The sequence below is a fragment of the Xiphophorus maculatus genome, chromosome 8 (genome assembly GCF_002775205.1).
Source record: "Xiphophorus maculatus strain JP 163 A chromosome 8, X_maculatus-5.0-male, whole genome shotgun sequence".
NCBI classification, from domain to species: Eukaryota; Metazoa; Chordata; class Actinopteri; order Cyprinodontiformes; family Poeciliidae; genus Xiphophorus; species Xiphophorus maculatus.
In genome coordinates, this window is record NC_036450.1 from 21,199,800 (window position 1) to 21,214,820 (window position 15,021).

General features: G+C 39.9%; 1 protein-coding gene across 2 annotated transcripts; it reads right to left on the reverse strand.

The window, feature by feature from the left end:
• Window positions 1–87: 87 nt before the first annotated feature.
• On the reverse strand, window positions 88–9,114 carry hexb (hexosaminidase subunit beta). Of its 2 annotated transcripts, none has more exons than XM_023338322.1 (14): window positions 8,798–9,114; window positions 8,516–8,667; window positions 5,664–5,729; window positions 5,304–5,350; window positions 5,089–5,199; window positions 4,903–5,004; window positions 4,683–4,815; window positions 4,425–4,605; window positions 4,263–4,349; window positions 4,103–4,175; window positions 2,127–2,307; window positions 1,051–1,141; window positions 506–610; window positions 88–395 (listed from the first exon to the last, which is right to left on the reverse strand). In XM_023338322.1, the coding sequence occupies exons 1-14, from the start codon at window positions 9,052–9,054 to the stop codon at window positions 332–334; spliced, it is 1,650 nt and encodes a 549-aa protein (XP_023194090.1). In that variant the 5' UTR covers window positions 9,055–9,114; the 3' UTR covers window positions 88–331. The 2 variants fall into 2 exon arrangements, with proteins under 2 accessions (XP_023194090.1, XP_023194091.1); XM_023338323.1 differs by lacking the exon at window positions 2,127–2,307 and adding an exon at window positions 3,168–3,342 and having other exon boundaries at window positions 8,798–9,113.
• Between the last annotated feature and the right edge of the window lie 5,907 nt (window positions 9,115–15,021).

Sequence of the window (15,021 nt, forward strand, 5' to 3'; positions counted from 1 at the left end):
TCCTATTATGCTGCTAAATGAATCCGCGGCCGCTGTATTTCTGTATAGTTCTTGCTAATAAAAACCAAAACAAAAACACAGAAGCAATTACAATTTCAAGATTTATTGAAATCTTTAGAAACATTCGCACCAACAAAAACAAAAGCATATAGAAAAAAAATCATTCATATCGACATAGAACATAGGATTTGAGAGTCGCATTCAATTCGTACAGTGACAGCTCTGAAGAAGAAGCTCCTCAGTTGATTCCCCAGTACTACAAACCAAGCATAAAGGTTCATTGTCAGTGCATGTGCTTCCCTTTTCGGTTCCCAGACCAGCCCGTCAGCGCTCAGACGCCTTTATATTCATGCAGGCAGAAGCTGGGAGACAGCGGCTCAGCTGGTATCCCACGCCTTACAGAAAAGAGGAAAAAAAAAAATTCCTCATATCTCTTGTAACCTTACTATCCTTAACGGACAGTAATAATATCTTTTACGTACTTTAACGGTTTCTCGATACTTACTCTACCAAGCGACAGCGGTGAAGAGAAAGTCTGCTGTAGGCGTCGCCGGTGTCTGTGACCTCTTTAGCGCTCCACAGCCGCTCTGCTACAGCACTGGCTCGAGGCCTAAGAAAATATAAAATAGCATTCTGATATTATTTGTGCTTACAGTGCTTGGGGAAAAAAAAAAAAAAAGTGCCCATCCCTAATTAACACCTCTTGAACTTTTTCACACCATGTCATAGTACAACCAGAATCCTTCCTGTTTGGCAGACAGGATTTTGATACAGACCAACAATAACATGGTTCACAATTGTTAAGAAGGAAAAGTCTGAAAAATGTGATATACATTACATATTAAGTCTCAGTTCAACCAAGTGCCTACATATCCAGTACAATTTAAAAACCATGTATGTTTTTCTTGTTGTTTTACAATTATGCACTACTTTGTGTTGATCCCTTAACACAACAAAAATACACTAAAGAAGTTTGTGCCTATAAACATGACAAAAAGTGAAAAAAACAAAAAAACATCTTTAAAATAAGCCAAGACAGACGTATTTTACCAGAGTCTCGGCGTCAGATTCGTAGCGTCCACGTACTCTCCCCACAGACAGGCCTCTCCACCAATCACAAGCTTCTTTTGTTCTTCAGTTCCTGTTTTTTTTTTTAAAAGCATATTTTCAGTAAATTCAGCTTCCTTTTCATAAAGCACAATTTCCTGCTCTCTATTCAACAGGCTTACAAAAGTTTGCACAGGAGTGACAACACTGGGACATGTCAGTTTTAGTTTAAGGATTTTGCTTCATTTTAGCCAAACGCCAGCTTAATAGTAAAGCAGGGCAAGTGTAGTAGTGCTGATCATAATCAACGCATTCCCCGTGTTTCATACAGTCTAGTGACACAAATCCATGCAAATGTATTCTATCTAAATATTGTCAAACATTCCTGGTTCTTGTGTTTTGGCTCCTATTGAAAGAAATCTGAGCCAGAATTTTCTCGCCAACTGTTGAAACTCAAAGTCTTCAATCTAGTTTTTCTCAAAACGTTTGTACATGACACTGTTTAAATTGTTAACACTTTGATTTTTTTAAAATGATTTTAACACTTGAAAAGGTAACATCTCAGTGCGAGAAAACATTTCTCTCGCCGAGGAATTTTCATTTTTACTTATCAAACTGACAGTTTGTTAAGCAATGAGCTGTGCTCCATTTACCTTTGCCCAGCTCTATCTTAGGAGCGGTTGATTCATAAATTTTTTCTGTAAACAAGCCTGATCCATTAACCTTTGCATGCTGAGTCACGTTCAAGTCAGCGAAGAGTCTCGAAACTGGAAAAACCTTTTGACTTTTAGACGTTTGCAGCAATAAAACTTCTTATGTTACGGGACTGTTGAAGTACATGACTTGGTTACAGACTAGCCTGTGGTGTTTAGTAAATAAAGTCCCTGGGGCGTTAGCCAATCGCTGCTTTTCTAACTTCCTGCAGATGCTAGCTGTGTGGCAATGCTAGAGCTAGCTTCTAAGTGCAGGAACAAGACAGTTGCAACCAGGTGAGGCGTAACTAGACAAAACGGGAAGGTTTTCAAGCAACAAGTAGATAAATAAAAATATATATATATTTATATCATGTGGACACCAACCCTGAAAATCTTGCGGGTCGGCTTTGTAAAAGCCCGGCCAGTCCTGGCCGTAGGCGATACGGTTCAGGTACCAGGGAGCGGACAGCAGGGTCTTGTACCCTGCCAACGTAATTCTTGCCATCTCAGACTGGTATGCCTCCTGGGTTCCTTTCCAAATGTGGATTAGTGTGTCTGGTTTCAGCTACAGAGCACACACACACCCACACCCCCACACAGACACACACACAGAGAGGGAGACAGATTGAAATAATAAACCACAAGTAGAAAGTGTGCATTTCCTAAATGCAAGTGTGAATGCTCAATGCTTTTGGTGAAAATGGCAAAAGCGTTTGAAGTCGACCTGAGACATGAACTGTGAAACACAACCACATTTTATATTGTAGTTCTCAATTCTGCCACAAGTCGTAGCCGTTTCCCCCATTTCTATGGGGTGAAAAATTCATAAAAGGCTGAATATTATAAAAAGTATGAAGGTTATGAATACCAAGAGATACAGCCGGCATTAGGAGAGCAAGCTGAATAGTATAAAAGTTGAATGGTGAAAATAGCACAAAGTATGCAGGCGAAGAAGCACGGCAAAAAAAAAAGAGCAACCAGAATATTAAAAATAATAATAAAGGGAAACAGGAACTCCTGCCTACAGCATTCACACTAATAACAGACACAATAAGTTTTTACATCTCCTCATAGTGGTCCCTCCGAAACATCCCAGAATCTAGAAAGGTTCTGAGCACCTTTTGTCAGATGACAGATGTTATCTGGTTTGATCTGATCATTGTGAAACCACAGATTGAAGTCGACCAGTCGGGTGAAATGCGCAAATAAAGAAGCAAACCCACCAACCACACTGCCCTGTGTTGACACACTGACTTTTGTTGTCACAACTGTGCAGTTTCTTTAAATTTAAGCCTGTTGAACAAAAACGAGCTGAAAAGTGATCCCCCACCCTCAATCATGAGATGATTGGGGAAAAAAAGAGAAAAGAAATAATCACAATCTTTATCTTCATCATCATTATTTTTATTAACTACTGAAACTGACCGTTGAAATTGAGCGGCTCAACATTGTAGTACTTCAGCCAGTCCTGTCCCACGCTAATATAATCTAAGTACCATGGGGCAGAGAGGATGGTGGTGTATCCCGCTGCTGTCACTTTGCTCATCTCTGAGTTAGTCCCACTGCCGATCCACACGTGCACTACCGTGTTGGGCTTCAGCTGCAATGGTTACAAGTCAAACTCGTGTCTTTAACTCGCATACAGAAAACATAGCTTAAAAAGAAAGAAGGTAACCAGTTGGAGGGGAAAAAAATAAAGAAATTGAAGATTTCCAGGTGATTGTTGTTTTTTTCTACTTACTGTAAAAAAAAATATTGCCAGTAGAGACTCTTGTTTTATCCGAGTCCAACTGCTTTTGAGCAGCTACATAGAAATTTGAATCAATACCCAAATATTTCCAGAATGAACTGTAGCTGAGCTTAGTACAGAAGTTACTAAGAAGCCACGTTTTGTCCAGCTTCCCAAAATGACAGAAAAACAGCAATAAGTTATTTTTTGTTTTGTTTTTTGTACAAGATACCAAATCATCAAATCTGTCTTAAATTGACACAAACTGCTTAGGCTGTAAAAAAGAAATTATAAAAATGCTCCCATTTACATCTGCAGCAGAAAAATGCTAGTACTAGCACTCTGTTTTGATAGGACTTGTTGATACTGCAGCACAAAATTTCGACACGGCTCCAGGTGATTGTAAGAATGTTGCCATTGGCGGACCAAACCAACACCTGGGATTGGGTGGGACAACATTAAACGGCAACAACTTAGAAGCATCTGCAGAGTCCATATCAATAAACTTTTTCTAAATTAGTCAATAAAACCAGAGTTAAAAACAACAGATTGCGGTTTAACAATCATTTTACACTATTTTAAGTAGCACATTTTGCATTCACTTTACAAAAATAAGGAAAATAGAGGATACCTTAACTCCATTGTCAAAGACCTCCTGCCAGATGATGTAGCCTTTATTGGTAGCAGCGACAATGTCCAGAAGTCTATTACATGAAAAAAAAGAGTCAATCAATCAATAACAAGAAATAAATGAATATTTTTTTAAAAAGAAACTAAAATAAGATGCACACTTTTGGATGTAGAAGGACTCCAGTTTCCTGTAGTCCTGCCCAAAGCCTTGCTGCTCCATGAACTTCTGAATGTCTGGATTGGACTGCCTGTAAAGATAATAAATAAGTAAATAACAGCCGCTAACATCTCTCTGGTCTATTAGACAGATCAGGGCTCCTCACCAGCACGCGAAGGACACCTCATCACCTCCCAGGTGAACGTAAGCATCGGGGAAAACTTCACTGATCTCTTTGAAGAACTGCGTCATGAAGTCGTAGGTGGAGTTGAGGATGGGGTTCACCGGTCCGAAGGTGCCAGAGGGCTTCGAGCCGGAGTAGCAAGGCGTGAGCAGGTCAGTTTGACCTGAGAATATGAAGGCGGACATCAGGAGAATGCGGAAGCTGAAACTAAATGTGGACGGCAACAACTAGAGAACTCACCTTTACCCCAAGACTGCGTGTGTCCTGGGGTGTCGAACTCGGAGACGACCCTTATGCCTCTGAGGCGGGCGAACTCAATCACCATTTTCACATCTGCGGGCGTGTACACGTGGGTGTACGGGTGGTAAGCGCCCTGTCAACATTGTGATGGGATACATTTATGTCAACACAGGGACATGAAACATTTGGGTCAGCGCAGATAATAAGTTTGTTCTAGAACCTTTTGGCTCAAGTTTGGGAACGTCCGGCTCAAGTAGGGAAAGGACGGATCATCGACGATGTGCCAGTGGAAGACGTTGAATTTATTCATCGCCATGATTTCCTGCAGGGTGAAGTAAAGCGGAATATATCTTTAAAAAGTTAAGATAAATTAACTACTTGGTACATAAGCAGGTGGTTTATGTACCAGATTTGTCAGGATGACTTTAATTGGAAGGAAATGCCGCGACGTGTCCAGCAAGACGCCGCGGTGAGCAAATCTTGGGAAGTCACTGATGACCGTCGAATTGATGGTTTTCTGGAAAAAAGTTGCAGAAACAAACATGAACCGCAGCTTAAACACTTGTGTTGGGAAACGATTCACTAACAAGGAGCGAGACACAATTCATCCGTCTCACTTACAGTTCCATACTCGTCCTCCACGATCAACTGGCTGAAAGTCTCCAGACCTCAAAAAGGAGAAGAAGACATAAAATACATATTTCCAAGCAAGTTCAACCCCATCTGGAAAACCCCTTCTGTTTGGCTGTGAATACTTTTGCAAAGCACTGAGAATTGCTTTAAACGAAACAGAGAGAAAAGAATCAGAGTCCGGTCAAAGTTCATTTAAAAATGTCACGTACATCTTATGTCACGAGAGATAAGATCTAATTTTAATTTTGTTATGTCCTGCGACCTCACAATAGAGAGAGAGAAAAAAAGTAATGTACTTGTCATTTGATGATGATTTAAAACCAGGCACATGGGTAAATAAACTCCTACCATGCAGGGCTCCCCAGACCTTTGGTGCTTTCAGGACAGCGAACGGCTGATCCACGGTCAGCTCATCTGCAGAAACAAACAGTCGTAGTATGACCTGACAAAGCTTTCCAGGAGGTTAAATCAGGACTGTAAGCCATGAAGCGTTTGGTCTGGGTTAATTCTTTAATTTGCTTTCCAGGTAATCTTTACTTCCTCCTTCCCATCATGAGTAGGATTGCTGTTCTTGGAAAAGGATTCAAGCAACCTATTCACCAAGTAAAGCACATCTTTTTTGTCCAGCTCTTTACAAATTCATCTTTAATCAAATATTAGATCAAATGGAGCCAAATCGCTCACTGAAAAATGTCACCATGGCGACTGTTTAACGTTTCTTCAGATAAGATTATCCAAGTGTGTCATGCTGACTATTAACATGTGACCCGTTTCCCTGATGGTAGTCTTCCCCACGCTTCATTAGTCAACTTTTGTCGCTACAATGGGGTCAGCTCCACGAAAATATTTTCATGATCCCACATTACTAGAAAGCAGAAGAGATCAAGTCAATAATAATGATTTTTTAACATTTTTTACTTTTTATTGCAGAAGCACAATATCAGGGCGAAAAACAAAAATTTCAAGAAACCATTTAATTAACGTATTCAATGCGATGTTTTATGTGTCCTTTCCTAATAACTTTTTTCTAATCCGATAAATGCAACTGAAAGATTTTTTATTTTTTTTTGTAGATATGTTTATTAATTTTTTGTTTAATAACAACAACAACACAGAAGAACACAGAACAAAAGCTCAGCAGTACAGTCCAGAGTCAAAAGGACTCATCAGCTTAAAAGATTTTTTAAGCTGATGAGTTTTTAGGAAGTTTTTTTTTCCCCCCATTTAGCAATCCCATACTTCCCATTTCCAGTGTGTAGATACAATGTGCAAACTCCATTTAGCCACTCTTCAAAATGGGAAAGAAGAGAGAACATGTCATTCTGGTAACGGTGAGCTTGTTAAAGACAGAGGCCAATTTCAAGGTCCAGCTCTGAACGTTTTCAGAACTACCACGCCTTGATATAACCCATTTTTCCACAGCTTAAACACAATTTGATTTGTGTCACACAAGACTAGAATGATCCGTCTTTAAAAAAAACAACATAAATTTAGGGAGATAAAAACAAAACAAAAATCTACAACGATTGCTGTTTGAAGTCTGCAGCAGAGAATGGCATCTTGGGGTTACTTCTGGTTAGTCTCCAATGATGATTGCCATCCAGCTTGGGAGGCATGCCAGTAATTTTTATTCTGAACTTTTCATGTTGTGAAAAGGCAAACAGGGGCGTGCCGTGGTGGCGTAGGGGTTAGCGCGACCCACATTTGGAGGCCTCAAGTCCTCGACGCGGCTGTCGCGGGTTCGACTCCCGGACCCGGCGACATTTACCGCATGTCTTCCCCCCTCTTCTTCCCCCTTTCCTGTCAGCCTACTTCATGAAAAAGGGACACTAGAGCCCACAAAAAGACCCCCTGGAGGGGTTACAAAAAAAAAAAAAAAAAAAAAAGAAAAGGCAAACAGGACTTTCCCTGGAACCTTAAGCTTTAATTAGCTAAAACGATAAGACACTTTTTTTTGTTGATTTTGAATGTACAACGCACCAGGACGGCTGGGGGTAAAAACCAAAACTCAGTAATATTCCTGAAAATGGGGCTTTCAGCAGGATAATGATCCATCACATGCAGCCAAACCAACGCCAGGAGATATTTCACCTTTGTCCAAAGTCGTTTCGGTCCTACAGGAGCTAAATCTTTTAGAAAAGCTGCAATGTGAGCTGAAGATACAGTACAGACCAAAGGTTTGGACACACCTTTTAATTCAATGAGTTTCCTTTATTTTCATGACTATTGACATTGTAGATTCACACTGAAGGCATCAAAACTATGAATAACACATGAGGAAATATGCACTAAACAAAAAAGTATAAAACAACTGAAAATAGCCCTTATATTCTAGTTTCTTCAAAGTAGCAACCTTTTGCTGTGATTACTGCTTTGCACACACTCTGCATTTTCTTGATGAGCTTCAAGAGGTCGTCACCTGAAATGGTTTTCACTTCATAGGTCAACCTGCCCTGTCAGGTTAATAAGTGGGATTTCTTGCCTTATAAATAGTCATGAAAATAAAGAAAACCCATTGAATTAGAAGGTGTGTCCAAACTTTTGGTCTGTACTCTATGTTGACAGTTTATCAATGACAGGTCATTTTGTAAATTATTATTACTATTCATGGCATATTCCCCCTCCCACTGAATACAGGTACAAAATGTAAATTTTTTGTCTGAAATTACAATATGATCACAAAAGTGAAATTTGTCTTCCAAAGGTTTTTTTTTTTTAATTCATGTAGTTATTTTAAAAAAAAAAGAAAACGATAAAAATGATCTTCAACACCAGTATCAGTAAGTTTTAAATCTTCTGTAACCCTTTTAAAATTGTAATAACAATAATGCCATTATGTTGTTGACATGCAAAAATATGAATGTTATTTTGATTAATTCAACCAAGTGAGCTTTTGCTATTCACACATTATATAGAAAATATGTAAACAAAACCAATGATAAATGAAACAGTAAAAGGCGGAACGCTTTGCTTTATCAGCTGTACCCTGCAGAAAATAAGTCATTAATAAAATACATGTTCAAACCTTAATTGCACACATGGATTTATTGTAGAGAGGCAATATTGGGCTTTTCTTCCGCTCATAAAAACTTAAGTTCTCCAAAATAGATATGCAAAGTATATAACATCTATATAACGGCATTTTTACATGAAGTGCTGCTGACCAAAAAAAAAATGTTATCAATGAGGAAGAGACTCACATGACTCATCAGAAGACACACTGGGGTAGCCGTCACACTCCGAGTCAGGTGATGTGATCCACACCTGCAGCTCCAACAGGTCCGTGGGACCTGCTCTCGCGCTTCTATTCACCTTCTGCTTTTTAGCGCCCCCAAATATGTATTCATAATACCTGTAGAGAGAGAGATACAGAAGATAGAAGTCAAAGCAGGTCCGTGAATGCATCACGAACACAACTCGGGAAACTGAAAGAGAAAGAAGTCCCCTGTTCTCCCCCCCCCAAAAAGAAAACCTCTCCAGACCTCCTGTAGGCCAGCTGAAGGAGGCCGCAGCTCGGACCGGCTCCAGACTCTTTGGCATCAGTGATACTGAAGCTGGAGGAGCTCAGCTTCAAGGAAACATCCGAAATTTGCACCTTCTGCGGCAGAGGCCACAGAGAGCCGTATTTGGAGGACTGGAAGACGAGCTCGGGCTCCTCCTGGTCGACGTCGTTGTCCTGAAGCCCCCGGCAGGAACCGAGAGCCAGCAAGACGAACGCAAACCCCAGCAGGCTGAACATGTTTGTCTGCGGCGCTGTAAAGTCACAAGACCTGGACAACGACGAGAATGACAAGAGATTTGTATGGGAAGCGGGAGGGCGGGATTTCCCACACGGAAGTAACAATTTAAAGGGACCGTGTGTAGATACAGCGCCCCTCACTTTTTTTTTCTTTTTTAAATTTGGCTTCTCTAATAAAAAATTATTTAAAACTTAAATGCTTCTCCTTTATTCTCGTAATTTAATTACAAATAGTCTTGCCCTAATACTCCGTCGCACCAGTACTTTGTCCTAGTTAAAGTTATTTCTTTATCAACACAGTGTAACCGAATAAGATGCTCAACAACATTCTTCATTTTATCGGAGTTTCAAGGGTGCTTTTTCTCGTTGGAGTTCCCATAACGACTTTAGTCTGGAAATTATGACTTTATTCTTGTATTCCGTCGTAAAATACAGTGCCACCTAAAATAATATTTTACTGTACTTGCACAGTATTAGGGTGACGAAATTTAAACCCAGAACTCAAGTTCCCAGACAATTTGGAAGAGAAGCAGGCCCAAAGCATCACAGGTACTCCACCATGCTTAACAGTGAATATAAGGTGCTTTTCCATAAACGCGTTCTTTATTTCACACCCTTTTAGTATCGTCTGACTAAAACCCACAATTCTAGTTAAGCAAGCTATCCATATTTTCATGACAACAGACCAAAAAAAAAAAAAAGCTTCTTTCTGGAATCACTCCCACACAATTAACGAGAGAGTATTTAAATTTTCTACGGTGACCCCTAAGATGTCACTCTTTGCTCCAGTTCCTGATATCTGATTCTGAAGCATGAACTGTCCTTAAGGTATTAACAAACAATGTGAGTTCTTACAGACCAGTTGTGCAAATGCTAAGTAAAGATCCGTGTAGTTTTACAAAGGTATATTTCCAATGTTACAGAAAACAGATTAAATAATTCCTTCTGTTTGTGCCTGAGTCGGGAAACGTCACATGTTCAGTGGTTCCTATGGAGATGTATTTAACTCCTCCACTTGTACAAGGAACTTAATGTTTGTTACACTATAAAAGATTAGCACAATTTCTGCTTTAGTTTCCTCCGACAATGTGAAAATACGCATGCTGAATTCATTAGTGATTGTAAAATGACCAGGTGTGAGTGTGAGCATGCATGGTTCTCTGTCTCTATGCATCACTGCTGGTGACTTGTTCAGGGTTCAAAGCTCCCCTCAGTCTATTGTCCGGATGTCATGTGATCTCATCACTATGGGGTCCGAACAACAGCTCAAGGACAAAATTATTCTCGCTTTTAAAATGCTGAGCCTGCGAAACCTGAAGAGTTTTAAACAAAAGAATTAAACGCTTAGTGGTTTTCAAGGCAGCACCCAGAATTGACACAGTCAGTCATAAGAAATTGATGATTCAAACAGCAATTTGTAGCTGAATTTCTCTAAAATAGCAAAACAGTTTTTTCGTTTTTGACCTTGTTTAAAATGTAAACTTTTTTGTGTATAGTTTTTTTTCTTCTTCTTTTTTTAATCCGGTGTTTATTTATTCAACACGGTGCTTATAGAGTATTAAAAGAAAGTCAGAACTGAGAAGTAAAGTGTGATGACGTATTTCTTAAACACAACCATCTGGTTGTCACTCTGGCGATGATCAGATGTTTTTCTTCTGTAAACTTTGACACGCGAATGAGTAAGTAGGTCAGCGCAGATGTAGGTGTAGATTAAAAATGACACATTAACTTTTGTTATCGCGCGTCTCTAATGCAGACATGGATGCATTTAGGCTCCATGCAGGTACAGAGCCTGTATGCAGGTTTACAGAATCTGCTGCAGCACCAGTTTCCTGTAGAGCAGACTGGACTGCAATGAGGCCGTCAGCGCAGGTCTGTTTGCTTTGTTGTCACAGTACAGTTCACTTTAAAAAATCTTTAATAATATCCACAGTCATTACACTACTTTTCCTGAGAACAGCATGAGGAAGAAAAAACAACAACTATTTGACTGTTTTTATAGTGCTGTTGCAAAAGATTCCAAACCCTTGAAATTTTAAGGTTTAATTTTATGGGATGGACCAGAAGTCAGCAACTTTTACAACCCAAAGAGTCATTTTTGCCTTCGCTCTAGCTTGGCAAAGTCGTTTGGAGCCACAAACCCTGTATGACTCTTCGAAAAGAAACATGACATTTTTAATAATATCTATTATAAGATTGTATTTTTTTTACATTTCTAATAATTGTTTTTTTTTTTTGTTTTTTTTTTGTGGAAAATAACCAGTTGTCCTTAAAAGGAAATTAAACTCGTAGTTTGCAATCAAAGGAAAAGCAATGACTTCACAAAAAACATTTGTAAAACTGCTATGCTAGATTAAAAAAACTGCTGAGGCTAGTATTTATTTATTACCTTTGTGTTTTAAGCAATTTCTTAATTCTTTATGACTTTATTTATTAGTATTATTATTATAGTTATAATAGGTTTTTAATCATATACTGTATATGTTAATAAAGTATAGTGGACTTCAGATGTGTACAAATCCAATGCTGTTTACTTATTTGGCACACGGAGCTAAGAGAAGTGATGGCTGTAAGTCAACCAATGGCCACTAGGTGGCTGATCGTAACATCACAGCTGAGAATAATCCGCATGTTGTAAACCAGCAGCTTAAAACATGCAGCTCTGACTGAGAACATTTTGGTTCAGTCTTTCCGAGAATAAAACACTGTGTGGTTTTCAGCTAAAGTTCAAAACAGGACTCATACGGCTTTCTGTAAAATAACACCCAGGGCGCCTGACTTCCTCTTAGAACAGGGGTCTCAAACTCCAGTCCTCCAGGGCTGCAGTCCTGCAACTTTTAGATGTGCCTCTGCTGCACCACACCTGAACAGAATAATTAGGTCATTAAGACTCTGGAAAACTGATCTACACAAGGAGGAGGCCATTAAGTCATTTCATTCCAGTGTTTTGTACCTGTGGCACATCTAAAAACTGCAGGACTGCGGCCCTCGAGGACTGGAGTTTGAGACCCCTGTCTTAGAACAAAGTCCAGGCAGTGTACTCCTCCTCAGTGCTTCTGTTTACATCAAAGTCTTCAATGGTTGTATCTATAAAAAGCAGTTGCCACATTGATTCTCCCGCATTTTATCTTTGAAAAAGAACGAAATGAAATAAAAGCAACAGCTGAAGCATACATCTGGATATCGCGATGAGTTTATACTGCTTTAATGCACTTCAACTCAGTGTGTGAAAAAGCTGCCGGAAATCCTTTCCCGCAGGTCAGATGTAAGTTCTGGAGGCCAGCATGCCCTTCAGGCAGATCTTTCCTCCAGACATGGCAAAGGAACACCGACCTCTGACTACGCCAGATGAGGAATAATCTCTTACTCCTGAGTGACTTGTGGAAACAATGCTGACAGCATAAGTTGTACCAGCTGTCGGGTGGGCTCAGACCGACTGCCCCCTCCAGCGGATCTGATGTGGTGCACGGTCTATACCAGCAGAAATAAAGGCTATTCTAAGAAAGAAAGATGCTAACTAAAGAACCGTGGCGTTCCCACACCTCTGTACCAGGAAAGAAGCCAGTCTCGCTTTACTGTAAAACGCTTTCAACACGTCCAACTGGTTTTTACATTTTTATCTTTCAGCATCTAGGAGTAACTGCAAGGTGAGGCAACACCAGCTCTCTCTCTTTTGAGTCAAGCACCTCGGCCATGATTACTTACCCATTCTTCACTCATTATTCAACAATGGCATCTCTCATAAGACAGGTAACAATGTGTTTGTTTGTCATGGTCACACAAAAGGGCTTAGTCAAATCACGAGGGCATTGATGTTTGCCATTTAATTTTTTTTATTAGTCCATCCAGATACAAGCTGCAGTTTGACATCCAGCAACGTAAAGCGTATAAATCCCTGATAAGGTGGCTGTGTTTATTGTGTAGCTGTTGTCATTTTCCGCCGCAAAAACTCTGAAAACGTCATTTTGTATCATCATAATATATTTTTTTTCTGTTGTGGTTACTTTATTTTTATTTTTTACAATTTTCTGTTCCATTTTAGCTGCTTTTTTTTTGCATCCACTACGCAGCACTAAGCATCTCTTCATATGTGTTGTAATATGGATTGTTCTGCATGTTGTTCTATGTTCTATCTTTTACTGTCACCACTTCACGACTTTTAAGGGCACAAGACTGCAAGGTGCCTCCATTCTGATTCCATGGCAAGTAATTCAGACTTTGGCACAAAATACCCTTTTGACATTTGAGTCTGGACTTTGAATAGGCCGTTCTAAAGCATGAATACACAGCTTCTAATTCATCCTTCTATCAACAACGCTGCCCTGCTTCCCACCGGCTATTTTGAAGAAAAGTCTCTCTGCAGCATAATGCATCATTTTAGGGCTGGAACATTCAGGGTGATCTCTTTCCCCTCTGCTTGGCAAACATTTTTAAAAACTTCTTTATTTAATATGTTAATTTGACCAACATATAGACCCTCCCTACTTGGGCATTTTCTGTGATTAGGCCCCTTTTAGGATCACCAATAATAGCCCGCTGAATTTTACACATTTATTCTGTAACATTTACACTTTATCATTGACTCTTTTATTATTATTATTTTTTGACAAACCACATTTAAAGATGACAAACAAATAAAACACCAGTGGCTGTTTTCTAAAACATTGTGAGCGGGTTGGACAAAGTAAAAGAGGAGAATTTGGGAGGAAAACCAAATGTTTTTCATTTACCTGCTTCATTTTTTAATATATATTTCGTCCACTAGGTGTCCCTCTTGCTACATGTAAATGCTTAGGGTTCAATGGGATATTATGGCCCCTGTTTACAGCACTTTCCACGGTGCGCCTAATGAAGCTTGGGTCGTCATTTAATGTGTTGCTTTTGCAGTAATGGCGTACTGGTGACGTCACACACAGCTGACGGGAAGGGAAGGCCCTGCGGTCACCAACACCACAAGCTCACAGCAAGCAAACAAAATAGTGACATCACTGCCTTAAGGGTCCAACGAACAGTTCGGTCACAGCCAGCGAAGGCCACAGACATGACGCACGTTAAGACGACGCAAGGGATAAAATTGGACCTGGTGTTTCCGGGAGCCCCGGCGAAGAAACCATAATGCTTTTATAATCCTATGGGATTGAACTTTGCACTCGGAGTCGCCTATAGATTACAAGTTCTGGAAATATGTCCCCGTAGTTAACGTCAACACTGGATTCTCATGTCTGGGATCTATTCTAAGCGCCGGACCGTGCGGGGAACTATTGCGCTATTACGGATGGGTGCCTAAATCGCAAAGTAGTTTAAAAAAATAAAACACCTGTAACAACTTCGACAAGAATTTTTAAATTTTTTTTATTTTCCCCGAGGCCTAACGTCACCGATGAATGATTGTTTCCCAAGAGTTCCTCTGTGCTTATAAATTGAAAAGAAAAGGCCCTAAAGAGGTAAAGCGGACAAAAAAGGGGGTTAATCTGTTGACCCGCTGGCAGGGGGTCACTCCACCCCCAAAAGCCCAGGGGTGCCACCAGCGAGCCTTGAAAGGTCTGCTCAGAAGGGGGCCGTGAATAATTTTGGGGTGTTGCTCCAAATTTAAAAGCCATCACAGAATGTCAGGAATTAGTTACGTAAAGTGGGACATTAGAAATTTGGGTCTAATTAAAAGAAAAAAGAAAAAAAAAAGGGGAGAAAAAATATTAAAGATCCCAATATTATTCTAATGTTTACAAGCAACATTCGGGACGGAGATTTAAAGGTGGCATGCAAATGTTTTAACTAGACAGGGCTGAGATGCAGGTAAGCAAGATATTCAGAGTTTTCCAGAGGTTATGGTTTGAGAACTGCTAAAGCATTTTCCCTTCTAATGTGAGATGGTAGAGAATCAAGGCCCCTCCTCCACCTGTTGCTGCACACCACCAGTCAGTGGGCTGAAGGAAGGCTATTGCACGTTTATTGAACTGAATTTCTATT